The sequence below is a fragment of the Mytilus californianus genome, unplaced genomic scaffold (assembly GCF_021869535.1).
Source record: "Mytilus californianus isolate M0D057914Y unplaced genomic scaffold, xbMytCali1.0.p SCAF_2, whole genome shotgun sequence".
Taxonomy (NCBI): Eukaryota; Metazoa; Mollusca; class Bivalvia; order Mytilida; family Mytilidae; genus Mytilus; species Mytilus californianus.
Window position 1 is genome coordinate 84,910,484 of NW_026262668.1, and position 16,003 is coordinate 84,926,486.

The following is a 16,003-nucleotide window of genomic DNA, read 5'->3' on the forward strand; positions in this document are numbered from 1 at the left end:
TAACTCATTCAACAAGTTGTAAAAATAAAAGAAATATGATTTTGATCTTTAAGAATATGATAATGTTTTCGACTGTTTTAATTTTCTGAATTTTTCGTAAGAATTTGATGGCAAACACTAGGTCCAGCATTTTTCTGTGCATCACAATTGATTAACAAATGTTACCAAGATTGTCATCAACAACTGAACCCCATTTTTGTCAAAACAATTTGCATGGTTCTGACTGGATACTACTCAAATTTCCAGAAATATAATCATCCTGAATGTATCATATAATGATTACATACCCATTTAAATGTGGAGCTGGCTTTGTAGTTCTATTTGTGGGGAATAAAAGGATAATATGAAAAAGAAAGAAAATCATGTTTGAATTTTGAAAATAAACTATTTTAAATAAAAGTTACAACAAAATGGAATTTGGATCCTCTGCTTGGCCATCTTTCTGAAATAAATCATATTAGAACACAAAAATAAAGGGAAAAAAGACAACAAATTAGTATTTCTAACTTAATTCTTATTTCAGTCATAAAATATCTATAATATTTAGAATGGTCAGTTCTTATGTTTGGAATATCCAGTAAAATTATTTTTAACTGCAAAAAAAGAACTTAGATTTATGAGCTGATTTAGACTAATGTATTCATACATCATCAAATAAAGTTAATCCAAGCATAACTGGAATGCATATTATCTTACATGTATATTCTATACATAAATATGTTAACCAATAATGCAAATAAAATAAGGCTATCAAAAATTCAGCCTCTGATAAGTCTGTCTTTAATCAAAACAAATGTAAACATTTTCAATTTTTATCCATCAAAGGCACATTTTTGGAGTCTTTATCTATTTAAACATGTCTGGTTTTATATATTTTCTTCACAACATTTTTCAATGCAGAATACTCATTTTTTTTATTGAATTCAAAATTAATTCTCAAAATCTAAAACAGCTCAGGTTATAAATAATTTCAAATATTTCATACTATCTTAAATTAAGTACATGTGCCGTAAAAGCCTTTCGTAGACAAGATCTACTCAGACTTTGGTAATGTTACCTGACTTTTTATTGGTCCATACAGCTGTCAATCAGATTCTGTATAGAATGATAAATATTACATAGAATCAGTTTAAAACATAAAATTGTAAATACTGAAAACATCTGAAAATGAAGACATGCTATCCTAATACAACTTTTAAGAACTTTGAAGGACATCAAGGCAAAAGCTACGAACTTCTCTTTCTTATTTTCAGTGAAAGCTTTTAGTATATTTGTGCACTTTGTCAATGTTTTAGTGTTTGTCTGTTGTTTGTTTTACACTTAGTGCTGCAGTTATATAAGTATGAAGCGTTATAAAAATGATGCACTTCATATTCTGAAATAGAATTTACCAACTCATTTTTTTGGCTATACATTGGATTTTTTTTTCGCACTGAAACAATTACATGTATTCTAAGCATTTCCAACAAAATAATCTTGTAAAGAAGTTCTTATATATTATGTTGGATTATAACTAAAACTCCATTGGATCCAATTTCACATTTTTTCCTCAATGGTAACAAAAACTACTTGTACTACAATCAAAATATATAATTAATATGACTAATGATACAACTTATTCATGTTCCTTAGTTTCTGACATAAGAAGAAAAGTCTCAAATAAAATAAAATATGCATTTTGTATGGTCTCTAATATAATTCATCTGTTTTCTTCATCAAGCAATATTTAATTCAAAACTTTTGTTCTTCACTCAATAAATAAGCAGTATAAAGATAATTGAAAAGCAGTGAAAATCTGCAAAAACATAAAACCATTCATGAGAATGGCTATATTCCAGTAAATAAACTATAGTTAAATGTAGACATAAGGTGTTGTCTCCCTGTCCACCATACGTACATAAAGAACTGAGAACCATTTGTATCCTTTCCACGATTTGCCATGGAAAGAAGAAACTCCTTATCATGTTTAAGTGATAAATTCTCATCTGCAAAAGAAAAAGGAAGTGCATACATTTTTTTAGACTAAAGCCTACTGAACAAAGAATCAAGTATTTTCTATAATGTGTTTTTTATCTTTTCAACTTAGTCACATCATTTCTAAAATTATACATGGTTGGTCATGAATTTATTTCAATTTTGTGAGTTATGAGATGCTTTCTGAAAATTTATTTCAACTTACAACAAAAGTTTACATTGAAAATAATAGTGATAGAGGAGTGTTTTTTCTTGTGACTTCTGTGTTTCTCCTTAAACCAAAACTGTAATTCTGTAAGTGTTATCTCCCTTTGCAAGCTGAATATATCACTTATGGTAACATGGCCAGAATAGAAAATACAGACAACCTGTCATTGAATAGGCTACAGACGATGACGTCAATTGGCCTGATGAGAATGCACAACTAAGTTGTTAAGATATGATTATGGGTATTGTCAAAACAACTATATAAGGTTTAAATGACTGCCATTAAATATCATATCAAAAATTTGTAATGGGTTCCACAGAAATCTGTGTCTTGACTGCTATTGCTGCTGTCTTTGTAAAAATGTAGTGTTGATAGCCTAAAACTAAGTCTATTTATCAGTAAAAGACATAAAAAAGTTGGAACTTTTTTCTTCAGATGCTATTTCTTGATCTTGAAGAAGCATATTTAAAAATTTCAAAATCTTTCATGAAGGTTTAGTAAATTTGTAGATGCCTAAAAAATGTAATCCCAGACTGTATGAAAATGTTATTGCGAAAGAAATGAAACCTTTCCCAAGAATGAGTTCCTCTTTGTCAGGCTATCTAAATTTTCAAAGTTGACCTGTCCCATTGGATAGATTCATCTTATTCCTATAAGTCTTCCAATTGTTTGTATATTAATTATTTATTATACTTCATGTCAAAATGCCAGATTTTGATTGGTTAATATGAGGGAGATAATTTAACTCTATCCCATGGCCAATACTCTATTACCCTTCACGGAGACGCTTGATCAAATGTGCGCTTTATTATATACGGATCGTTGTTATGCACAAGACATCATAGTTTATTTCTTTGAATTTGAAATTTAATAGTAAGACAGTAATTACAGAACATGAAGTAAAATAAATTAAATAACACATATCTGAGAGGGTGATAGAGCAGATTGTTACCCCTCAAAAAGTCAATGTCAACCTTGGCTTCGCCTGAGTTGACAATGTTTTCTCAGGGTAACAATCTGCTCTATCACCCTCTCAGCTATTAGTAGATCACTCAACAAGCAAGCACACTTAAATCTTATGCACTAAAGACACACTCATATAATTTAGCCATTATAAAATTCATTTTCAAGAACTTTTCTTTTCTTCTGTTTTTTTTTATACTTATTGGTACTCATAAGGCATGTACATGTATTTTCAATATCTTACCTGGAAATACCCCTCCATAAATTGATTCTCCCCCTGTCCCATCACCTGTAATATAAAATGTTAAAACATTAAAAAAATTAAACACTAGCAACACAGCTTCTAATTAAATATAGACAAAAGATTCCTAAAATAAACAAATAGATGTATCACCATTTTTTATTTAATCCAATCCTGCAAAATGCATAATATTCTGGTGGTTTTAATACAATTCCTACATCTATTTATATAAATGATAACCTTCATTTCTAACATGGTTCTGTCAAAACTACATGAATTTTAACAGTGAAACAATTTTAATGACTGAAAATTCAAAATTCCTCAGTAATAAATCATGTTCCTATCGACGATTTTGAAAACAGAAATAACATTTTTGTATGTTTAATTAGTCAAAACTGGAAAATATGAACCTTTGTTTTCTGTCAAATATTGACTACTCAATACAGGCAGTACAGTGACCTATAGTCTTTAACCTTTATGTCATTTGGTCTCTGGTAGAGAGTTGTCTCATTGGCAAACAAACCACATCTTCTTTTTTTACAGTTAACCATATTTACCTCTTGTGAAATCTCCACCTTGTACCATAAAGTCTTTTACTATACGATGGATGGGGGATCCTTTATAGTGGAGGGGAATTTCACTTTTCTGACTTATTCCTTTTTCTCCTGAAAAAAAGATTTACCATTAGTACAGTAGTTAAATAATCTATTTGCAAACACTTCAATCGAAGCTCCACCTAGCACATGAATGCACTGGGAATCTTCTGAAACTTGCATGGCCATTTTTTCAAAAATATAAAACCTGTTCCTGTTTTCTTCTTAATTATTCATTATTCAACAAAAAAACTAGGATCCCCCTCCCTCCCCCCAAAAAAAACATTTGTCCAATGCCATCCTGCTAAAAACTTACCCATTATTTTTATATTTGTGGCCATCGTGCAGATTTTTTTTTAATTCAGATCAATTTTACCCAAGCTATTTCATAAACAATACTCATTTAAAAAAAAAACCTTTTTTTTCCCCCCAACAAATCATCAACATTTCCCCCAAAACATCTAAATCAACCTTTTCAGTGCAAGAAGGGTTTTTTTAAAAAAAATAATCAACATTTCCTCAAAAACCTCTTGATCAACCTTTTCAGTGTAAGATGTTATTTTCAACAAATCATCAAAATTTCACACAAACATCATGATCAACCTCTTCAGTGTAATCATCCTGAACATGAATGAAATATTTGCCACTGGACACCATTACCAACAATCAACCTACAGTGTAATATTTCATCCAAGAGTGTTCTTTCTAGGATATTTTTGATAGCCCTGTGGTAAGGGCTCAATATAAGACATTCTATTTCACCTTTTACTTAATTACATTACATCATAATGTGTGTGATGCATTGTTGTTACATTAAAATATATTGCAAAATAACTGCATTAATAAACATATAACTATTTTGATTTTTGGTAATATAATTTCATTTTAAATTGATTATCATACATGTAGTTAAAATCAATAGTCTTACCTGTACATAATGCTCTAAAATTTTCACAGGTTTTAGGGCACAAATCAGAAAACAATTCAAACACAACTCTTCCAGCTAAAAAATAAAACATATGTTCATTAATGACCATTATCAAATTCAAAATGTATTTGTAAAATTGTATAATTAACAGAAGCTTTCTTTCCATTAATTTTCTAATGTTGTAGTTATATTGTCATGAAATTTACACAAATATAAGAAACAAATTCAAAACAACCAGAGTGGACAAGCTAAAAGTTTTGCCCATCCAGTGCCAAGGTCAAATTCACCCGAAGTGTGTACGTTGTACATTAGAATTAATGGAGAAATGGAGTATATGTTAATGAGACAACAACCAAACAACACAAAAAATAAAGAAATCTTATCTGGTTGGTTATCAAGTGTCAAAATTAATTCATCAAAAATTTGTCATTTCAAATTTAAGAAATTGTTCATTTGAATACACGATTTGCAATGCTTACTGTGGTTTCATGATGAAAGTGTAATTGACAGAAAGACCAATACCATAATGAACTTTTTAAAAACATCGTTTTACTTGAATTCGAACAAAACTGTTAAATTCAGACTTACTTTGTCTTTCCCTGCCCTCAATTTAAGTGCTAAAAGTACAAACCCGGCAGCCATTGTATATAATCCTCCGATGAAGATACAAGATAGATACCTCAATTATAATTTTTCCTAGTATTGTAAATGTCTAACATACTTTTAAGTAATAGGACTTATAGATTTGGGGTTAGATCTTTCGAAGTATGGTTCAAAATTAAGAGAACTTGGTAGGGGGTTGGGGAGGGGGCTTCCGTCATTATTTTCTGTATTCTTAATTTTTTATACAAATTTTCTCTATTCTATATATATCTAAGCACCCATTATTCTCTCTTCTTAATTTTAAAACATGTTCTCTATTCTGTAGCATATACAGACCATAAGCTAATTACACTGACAAGAACATTTATCAATATATTAGTCCTTGTTTTAAGACATATAGCAATCAATACAAAAACATACAATATGTATCTTTTGACGAAAAACAGCTATTTTGTTTTAATCTTCATTAATATATTTTTATTTGTATACTAATGAAATACTGAAGAAGTAAAAGAAAGTACACCTTTTTTTCATGTATTTAACCCTATGCAATAACTACCTTAGTCTTATCATGTTAAGCAGCTACCCCAAAAAAAGGTTTTCTTTAAAGCCCTCAAAATCCTAGCTTATCCCCTGCTTCTTTGGGGGCATAATAATTGACATATAATAACATTTTTGGTTTTTTTTGTTCATATTTTTTAATTAATGAAATGTCAAAATTCTGCTTTATGACTTCTGATTTGTTACTACCCAATGGATTACTAAAATAATGACTTTCACTCAGCAAAAACTTCTTGCCAGGAGTGCCATGACATTTTAAGGGAATTCTAGAACACTGATATTCAGTCACTCTTTCAATAAAATGATACATACCTGACTGTCCTCCTATTTGAATGTCAAAGAAGCACCTAGGTCTAAATTCTGGTTTGATAGTCATTCTATTTAAAAAGAAATACACAATAAATTTAATACAGATGCTGGGTTTTTTTTACATACAGGTTCTTCATTTGAGTTTCTAATGTCACCAGTTGAATATATATGAATATTTATTTAACTGATTGCTCACATTTCACTTCACAGATTTTTCAATAATACATACTTATTTCATGTATTTGAACAAGTGCTGAACATGTCCTGATATAAAAAAAAAAATGTTATATATTCACATAAATAATAAAAATAATATGCAACTATAATATAAAAAATAAATTTAATAAAATGCTCCGCTGGGCGCAGCTTGATACGACCGCAGAGGTCGAACCCTGAACAGTTGGGGCAAGTATGGACACAACATTCAAGCTTGATACAGCTCTGAATTTGGATTGTGATTAAATATTTGACACAGCATAGGTTTCTGACACAGAATGAATGTGGTCTAAGAACTTTAATTTTTTTAATTTACCTATTATGGTCCAATATCCAAAATCTAAATACATGGTAAGATTCAGCATATCAAAGAATCCAAAGAATTCAATTTTTGATGAAATCAAACAAAGTTTAATTTTGGACCCTTTTGACCTCAATGTGGACCAATTTGATAACGGGGCCCAAAAATCAAAATACATGGTTAGATTCAGCATATCAAAGAACCCCATATATTCAATTTTTGTTGAAATCAAACAAAGTTTAATTTTGGACCCCAATTTGGACCAACCTGAAAACTGGGCCCGAAATCAAAAATCTAAACACATGTTTAGACTCAGCATATCAAAGAACCCCAAGAATTCAATTTTTGTTAAAATCAAATTTAGTTTAATTTTGGACCCTTTGGACCTTAATGTAGACCAATTTAAAAAACTGGACCCAAAATTAAAAATCTAAATACACGGTTAGATTTGGCATATCAAAGAACCCCAATAATTGAATTTTTGATGAAATAAAACAAAGTTTAATTTTGGACCCTTTTGACCTCAATATGAACCAATTTGATAGCGGGGCCCACAAATAAAAAATCTAAATACATGGTTAGATTCAGCATATCAAAGAACCCCATATATTCAATTTTTGTTGAAATCAAACAAAGTTTAATTTTGGACCCCAATTTGGACCAACTTGAAAACTGGGCCCGAAATCAAAAATCTAAATACATGTTTAGATTCAGCATATCAAAGAACCCCAAGAATTCAATTTTTGTTAAAATTAAACTCAGTTTAATTTTGGACCCTTTGGACCTTAATGTAGACCAATTTGAAAACTGGACCCTAAATTAAAAATCTAAATACGCGGTTAGATTTGGCATATCAAAGAACCCCAATAATTCAATTTTTGATGAAATAAAACAAAGTTTAATTTTGGACCCTTTTGACCTCAATATGAACCAATTTGATAGCGGGGCCCACAAATAAAAAATCTAAATACATGGTTAGATTCAGCATATCAAAGAACCCCATATATTCAATTTTTGTCGAAATCAAACAAAGTTTAATTTTGGACCCCAATTTGGACCAACTGGCCCGAGAACACAGTTATTTCGTAGTGCATTTCTTTTAGACAATAAATTCAAATTAAAAAAATCGCACCTGCTCTATCTCAAAAAGATTTTTACAGTGTAGTGTACTACTATTGATACAAATAATATCAAAATTATAGAAACTTCTACCAGCTCTAACTTAAAATATTGACAGTTCTGTGTTAAGGGGGGCTAAAATTCAGTTTGACAGCTTCAGACATTCTAATTTTTGACCTTTTTTAACTGGACCAAATCACTACTTAACATAAAGATTCAGCACCCAAATTTTTTTAACATGTAATTTCATCCCCTTACTTAATATTTCATGCATAAAATATCAAGAAATAAATTGGGAAAGTGTTTAAAAAAAAAATGCAAGTTATACACTGTTCACACTAGGGACTATATTTGTAGACAATGAAAACCAAAGGACGATAACTGTGTCCTTGGACCTAATAGGATAGAAAGACTTGTCCAATTTTATTAAAACTTTGCATGACCTAAGCTTAGGCAATTATAAGATAGATGGCCAAGTTTCATGGCCATAGGATATATATTATAGAAACTAGGGCCATTTTAATATTGAAATTTGGATGTTTATTTTTGACGTTTAAATCAAATATTTTCAACTGTCAAGATTTTGGCCTAAAAAATTTAAATACTGCAAAAATTTGCTTTTTAAATACTCTTGAATTTAATATAATAAGTATTAAAAGCAACGGAACACTCATTTGATTTATCAGATTTATTACAGTTATTCAAAAGTCAAATTTATATGAGCCTGTGCCTGAAAATAGAGATTTTCGAATTAAGGGAAGCCTTACATAAACATGCATTTTTTTCAACCAATTTGAAGTTTTTGAAGTTTTTTAACCATACATTATTCTTCCATATATATTAAATGTACTTTAAATGTAAAGAAAAGTTACAAAAAGCATACCACATGAGTATAAAATGGTCTAAGGCCATGTAAGACTGAGAATTATTTAGAGACGATTTAGGCCGTAGCCCATATTTACATATAAAAATGCACACAGAGGCTATAAGAAATTGAAATTTGTTACTTTTTGCTCATTTCTATGCTAAGATGTCATGATACAAGAAGTCTAATTGCAAAAGGACTCTTGAATTTAAATTTTTTTGGCAGACAGTATGGTCTGATGACCAGTTTTTCACTTTTCAATGGAAAACTTGCATGTAGTTTTAGTCTCATTTGGCATATATTTGAACCACTTACTATCCTAAAGAAGAAAATTATGGTAGCATATGAAATGAATAGGGTGAACTGATCATTGTAAAGTGCTTTTTTTACAGATTTAGTGAAATATTTGTGATGGACTACAGATTTTATGTACAAAGCTCTTCACATTTCACATACATCAAACAGGCCATTTAACCAGGGACATAGATACAAATATTCTGCACATTTTTTCTGTGATAATCTACTTTTTTCTAGATTTCGAGTTCACAAATGGTTAATTAAATTTGATTTAAGCATAGAAACACAAATATCAGGAACATAAAAAGCTGTCAGATAGAAAGTCAGCATGGCTCTTATGCATAAAATGGAAACTGCTTTAAAATGCTTATTTTAGCCGTATAATGCCAAAATGGGACATTTTAACAGAATTTCTGTCAAACAAAGATGTAAATCCTTTACTTTTATTGAGTTTGACAAATTGAAACCAGCAAACCATTCAGGAAAGTTGCCAAAGTACAGAATCTACATTTACGGAATTCATCTCTTAGGCCCGAGAACACAGTTATTTCGTAGTGCATTTCTTTTAGACAATAAATTCAAATTAAAAAAATCGCACCTGCTCTATCTCAAAAAGATTTTTACAGTGTAGTGTACTACTATTGATACAAATAATATCAAAATTATAGAAACTTCTACCAGCTCTAACTTAAAATATTGACAGTTCTGTGTTAAGGGGGGCTAAAATTCAGTTTGACAGCTTCAGACATTCTAATTTTTGACCTTTTTTAACTGGACCAAATCACTACTTAACATAAAGATTCAGCACCCAAATTTTTTTAACATGTAATTTCATCCCCTTACTTAATATTTCATGCATAAAATATCAAGAAATAAATTGGGAAAGTGTTTAAAAAAAAAATGCAAGTTATACACTGTTCACACTAGGGACTATATTTGTAGACAACGAAAACCAAAGGACGATAACTGTGTCCTTGGACCAACTTGAAAACTGGGCCCGAAATCAAAAATCTAAATACATGTTTAGAATCAGCATATCAAAGAACACCATATATTCAATTTTTGTTAAAATCAAACTAAGTTTAATTTTGAACCCTTTGGACCTTAATGTAGACCAATTTGAAAACTGGACCCAAAATGAAAAATCTAAATACATGGTTAGATTCAGCATATAAAGGAACCCCATATATTCAATTTATGTTGAAATCAAACAAAGTTTAATTTTGGACCCCAATTTGGACCAACTTGAAAACTGGGCCCTAAATCAAATATCTAAATACATGTTTAGATTCAGCATATCAAAGAACCCCAAGAATTCAATTTTTGTTAAAATCAAACTAAGTTTAATTTTGGACCCTTTGGACCTTAATGTAGACCAATTTGAAAACTGGACCCCAAAATTAAAAATCTAAATACACAGTCAGATTTGGCATAACAAATAAATAAATGTGGTCAAAGATTTGACAAATCTAATGAGCCATACTGTGCAATTAAAGATTACTTCTTGAAATTTTTCAATATTTGAAATTTGAAAAAAAAATAATATTTGAAGAATAATTCTTTTTAATTTCTGAAATCTGAAATGAAAAAAATTGACCCCCCACAATTTCTTTTTAACCCCCCCCCCCCTTGCCTTTTCCCCCAAAAAATTCTTTCCCTCAAGATATGGTCATAATCTCAATTCAAATTTCCAATGGAATTTGCAACCATAATTATCCATTCAAATTTACCATAGTGCTATCTTAATCTATTTTATAATCAGCTGATAATAGAATTTAAAATATGGTGTCAAATCTTTCATATGGATTTTTTTGTAAAAAAAAAAAGATGCAACATTTGCAGATATTTTTACTGGTCTTCCTTTATAAATATGCATTTCATTAAACATAATTTAAAAGCAGTGTAAGGGAAGTAATCAAAACGTTGTACGTGGATTACCTCCCTTACACTGTTTTAAATTGTCTTAATTGTTCATTAACCATTACTTTATACATAATTTAAAAGCAGTGTAAGGGAGGTAATTCTAATGATGAATTTGATTTATCTCCCTTACACTGCTTTAAATTATGTTTTGTACTAAAGTATTTGTCCATATAAAAATGCTTGTTTTTTGCCCCTTTTTTGGCCCCTAATTCCTTAAATTTTGAGGCAATTACCCCCAAAATCAATCCCAGCATTCCCTTTGTGATATGGAACCTTGTGGTACAATGTCAGAGAGATCCATACACTAACACACAAGTTATGTCTGGAAGTTACAAAAATGCTTATTTTTGGCCCCTTTTGGCCCCTAATTCCTTAACTGTTGGTACCATTACCCCCAAAATCAATCCCCACCTTCCTTTTGTGGTATTGAACCTTATGATAAAATTTCATTGAGATCAATTCACTTAAACTAAAGTTAGAGTGCGAAAACTAATGTGTCTTCGGACGACGACGCCAACGTCATACCAATATACGACCACAAAATATTTTTTGCGGTCGTATAAAAATTGGTATTTTCTTGGTTAAAAAATCATGTACCACTTTTCAGCTCCCTACCCCATAGTATACACCTTATCACTATTTGTCTGCCACTACTGGACATCACAGAAGTTCCTGTATAATTTGATGTCACAAAGCTAGTCATTATTATATGACCTCAACAGTTCAGATGTTGCAGCTCCCAAAACATCTACATTTTTCAAATGCAAATTAAAGGGGCTTAGACCTATCACGCAAGTACTAAATCAGTCATTCAATATGGAGCTCATTAAAAAGTGTACAAGTCAAATTGGCACCTTGTCGATTCGTCACCAAAAGAAAAGTCAAATCGGCAACTGGTCATCTCAGCATCTAGTCAAATCAGCACCTACATTTTTAATTAGAGTCATTTCGGCACCAAATATTACTTTTACCTTTTTCTTTCCATTTTATTTGAGGTATGGGGAGAATAGTATTTTTAATTTTTTTTTTTTATATAAATATTGATTTTTGCAAAACATACAATTTCAAATTTAAAAAGATACATTTTGTACATTGTTAAAAAAATCAGGACATGCAATCAAGCAGACAGCATACACAATAATGGGTTGCTGTTTGAAGTTTTCTCATTTTTTTAACAATACCTGTATAATCCCTGTACCCGTAGAATCTTTTAAAGGCTCATATGTAAGGAAATTCAATCCTTTTTTAGCCCACCCAAATTCGTACTTGTACTAAAAACTAAACTTATAACAATTCTGCATTTTATGGGTCACTCTTGGTCGATGAATAATTCAAATTCTAAATAGTTAATATTTAAAAAAGTCTAAATTAATCACTAGAACTGGTATTTGATTTCTTCCTAATGCCAATCCACTTATATTAAGAAACAATAAATATTTGAAGTAAAAATAATTGTCTAATTTATCACTAGAACTGGTACATAACATCTTCCCAATGATGATAAAGTTGTATTTTGAAGTTATCAGCGGTCTTTGCAGACACAACATTTTTAGGTAAACTGTTCCAATCGTTTATAATTCATTCGGAAAAATGTCTAAAACGAAATGATGAATTACATTGAGGCTTTATAAGTCTAAAGCTGTGTCCAGGAGTATTGGAAGTCAAAACAGTAAAAAATCTTTCATATGGTATATCTTCAAATCCTTTCAAAATCTTAAATGTTTGTATCATGTCGCCACGACGTCTTCTATGTGCTAATGTAGGTAAATTTAAAGTTTTTAATCTGTAGCCTGTCTAGTTTCAGGGAGAAGCTTGGTTGCTCTCATGGTGTTTTGATAAAACAGTGATAATGTCTTAAGATTTTCACCAGTAGGGAACAAGTTGGGTTATTATATCCAGTTTTACTGTGCAAAAAAGTTTTCTAGAATTCAAAGCCACAAAGCCAAACTAAGTAAAGGAAAATTTGAAGAAGTGCACATGATTCAACTGTAAACAGTAACACCCCTCACAAATAGACTGTTTTCCCAATTAATCCTCTTTTTAAAACTATTGAAAGACTTAAGTTGATGTCAGTGTCATGTTACCTATTGAGATCAAGGATCCTTAATTGGAACAATAAGTGTTCTTTTATTGTTCTTATTGCAATCTATAATTAAATCAAATGATCCAGAGCCAGAGGTGGACACAACAGCCAACACTAGTCTTTCCACAGACTGTGACATGCAATTGTTTTTCATATAATTGTAACCCTAAGTAAGTTCATTAACTCGTATGATTAACACTGTATACTTGAATATCAACCATCAGTTTGTTTGCAATATTAATTTAAAATGTGCCGTCACCTTGTGTCCTGTATTTCGTCGCCATTAATGGACGATCTTATTAAAAAAAATGGTGATATGTGATTTTTAGTAGATTGATTATTTTTTGTGATTGTGTGAAAATATTGTAAAATATTAATTAGAAAAGTGTATTTTCAATGTGAACCGTAAGAAACAAACACTGTTATTCTTTTTTTCAAATGTTAAATGATTTTAAATTTCAAAAAACACCCCTATTATAAAATGAACTGTATGATTATCTAGGAAACAAAATCTTCACACAAAGAATTTAAATAAAATAATCAGAAAGATAATTCAAGTGTATACATATTTCATGCTATGCATTCATAAAGTTGAAGCAAGACTATACCTTATCTCAGGTTATATTCAAGTAGAGTAGGAGTAGAGATTATCAATCATGGCAGCTGATGAAAAGAAAATGCCGAGTGAAGCTGAGAAAAAGTTTATTGATGCCATTGTTGGAGGTAAATTAATCACATATAAATGCAAATGTGAAATATGTTTGTAGAACATGTTCATATATTAAATTAATTATATATTCTATGCTGCAACAAATCGAATAGTTCATTCATAAGACTTTAAGAGGCAGGACACTTGTTGCTAAAACGTTATAAATAAAAAGGAGCAAAATGAAACTAAACGTAACACAACTTTATCAGGTGAACAACATATTCAGATATAAACAATAGACAGGTATGTGCTACCTGATGAGCTTCCAAAGGTTACGGGTTTTTAAGGTATATATTCAAAACCAGTTTGGCCATAGCGGCATAGGTCATTTTAGTCACAGTAGGTATCTTGATGATTAGTTCCAACTCCAATTTGTCCCAAGTTGCTTGGTCAGTTTGTTTCCAACTTGAAATAGAACGTTGTTTAACCATATGAACTATTAAAATAACCTTATTGCATTTATTTTTAGTGTTGTACGTACCTATATAACATGTATAATGTATACAAATATTTATTTAAAATTTATTTCTATGGTTTATTCTAGAAAGGATATATATAATGACAGCAAATTTATTCAAATTAATATTTCATGACATTTTTATTTAAAAGACTACTAACTAATTTTATTTTCAAATTTATGCATTCATCAAGAGAATAAAATAACATGTTATTCATGGATTAAAATAGTAGACGTCACCTCTTTGAAAAAATAAAATCAATTATTAAGTAGTTAGTTTAAGAAACATGGATACGAACAACTGTATCTTATTGTCTCGCCTGCAACAAAAGTCCCATCATGCGAGACATAGGTATTACTATCTGGCAGCAGCGTAAACTATTTGTCTTAATTTTTCAGAAGGTTGAAGACCTGGATGCTTCATATTTGTATGCAGATACCTTATGTTACGAAGTTTCCGTCAATCATATGTCCATTGTCCTTAACCTCATTTTCATGGTTCAGCTACAGCTTGAAAAAAATTTTAAGTTTTTTTGTCATGTGAATTTCTCACTTATTATGAGTAATAGGATAACTATATTTGGTATATGGGTTCCTTGCAATGTCTACATGTCTATCAGACAGAGTTCACCTGACCTCGGCCTCATTTCATGGATCAGTGATCCAGGTTAAAGTTACGTGATTAGGTACGTTTCTCAAATACTATAAGCAGTAGGTCAACTATATTTGGTGTATGGAATGATTGTATTGGGTACATGTCAGTCTGGCAGGTTTCATCTGACCTTGACCTCATTTTCATGGTTCATTGGTCAATGTTAAGTTTTTAACCGGATTTCGAAGGAAAAATCGGTTATTGATTTAGGGATGTAGGTCGGGTGGTCGGGCGAGCGTTCAACCCTTTCCTCCATGGAAATTTTTTTTTTACATACTTGATTTGCATAGGATTTTTCATTAAAATGTTGAAAATATGCTTACTTTAATGAAATATTAACTGTACCTCTAATAGACCAGTTAGACATTTGAAATTTTTTGTCAGTTATCCATTTAAGTCAGATCTTCAAAATTTACTAAAAAAAAAATTTTTAATATTGTTGCCATGGTAACAGATTTATCAAAATATAATTAAAATGGTTAAATTTTGGGTTTAATCTTGTAATATCAATTTGTTTCTAAGAAAACAATGAGAGAATTGAATGTACATAAATAATCTGAATGGAAACTTTATTTTTCTTTAAAAATAGTCAATTTTTTTCCTCATAGCAACAGAAGTCATGGAAGTATTTCCGTAGCAACCAAAGAAAATTGTGATTAAATTTTGAATTTTAAAAAAAAAATTGGTGAAAATATTTAAAAATAAGGTTTATACAGGTTAATCAAGATGACTCATATATTGGAATATATTATGGAAAATAATATTGTACATTACTTTTCCCTAGCAACAGTTTCTATTCATAGCAACCAACTGAAATCCTGTATAATAAGTCAAAAATGAACAATTGACAGTTAGATATTTTGGATGATAACAAAGGGAAACTTTTTATCACAACATTGCTCTTGAAAAAGATTTAACATATGTGTGCTCCTAGCATCCAAATAAGGCCCAATAATCAGACTAAAAAGTAGGTGCTTAGGCCAACAAATTAGAAAATGCAT

At 30.3% G+C, this 16,003-nt stretch overlaps 2 protein-coding genes across 3 annotated transcripts in view; one reads left to right on the plus strand and one right to left on the minus strand.

Annotated features, from left to right (window-relative positions):
* LOC127730315 (peptidyl-prolyl cis-trans isomerase G-like) overlaps positions 1-13,487 on the minus strand; it is a 45,277-nt gene extending 31,790 nt beyond the window's left edge. Inside the window, exons 1-7 of one of the 2 annotated variants that reach the window (XM_052238646.1) lie at positions 13,444-13,487; positions 6,384-6,448; positions 4,908-4,982; positions 3,944-4,051; positions 3,390-3,434; positions 1,898-1,985; positions 288-317 (exon numbers count right to left, since the gene is read on the minus strand). In XM_052238646.1, coding sequence (XP_052094606.1) covers positions 288-317; positions 1,898-1,985; positions 3,390-3,434; positions 3,944-4,051; positions 4,908-4,982; positions 6,384-6,447 — 410 coding nt within the window. In that variant the 5' untranslated portion in view covers position 6,448; positions 13,444-13,487. Of the gene's footprint in view, positions 1-287; positions 318-1,057; positions 1,800-1,897; positions 1,986-3,389; positions 3,435-3,943; positions 4,052-4,907; positions 4,983-6,383; positions 6,449-13,443 lie in introns of those variants that run through there. The other variant, XM_052238647.1, reaches the window with a different exon arrangement.
* Positions 13,488-13,700: 213 nt separating this feature from the next.
* Positions 13,701-16,003, plus strand: part of LOC127730334 (ankyrin repeat and MYND domain-containing protein 2-like) — a 63,133-nt gene continuing 60,830 nt past the window's right edge. The window contains exon 1 of the mRNA XM_052238705.1: positions 13,701-13,907. Within this exon, the coding sequence (XP_052094665.1) occupies positions 13,841-13,907 (67 nt within the window). The 5' untranslated portion in view covers positions 13,701-13,840. The remainder of the gene's footprint in view (positions 13,908-16,003) is intronic.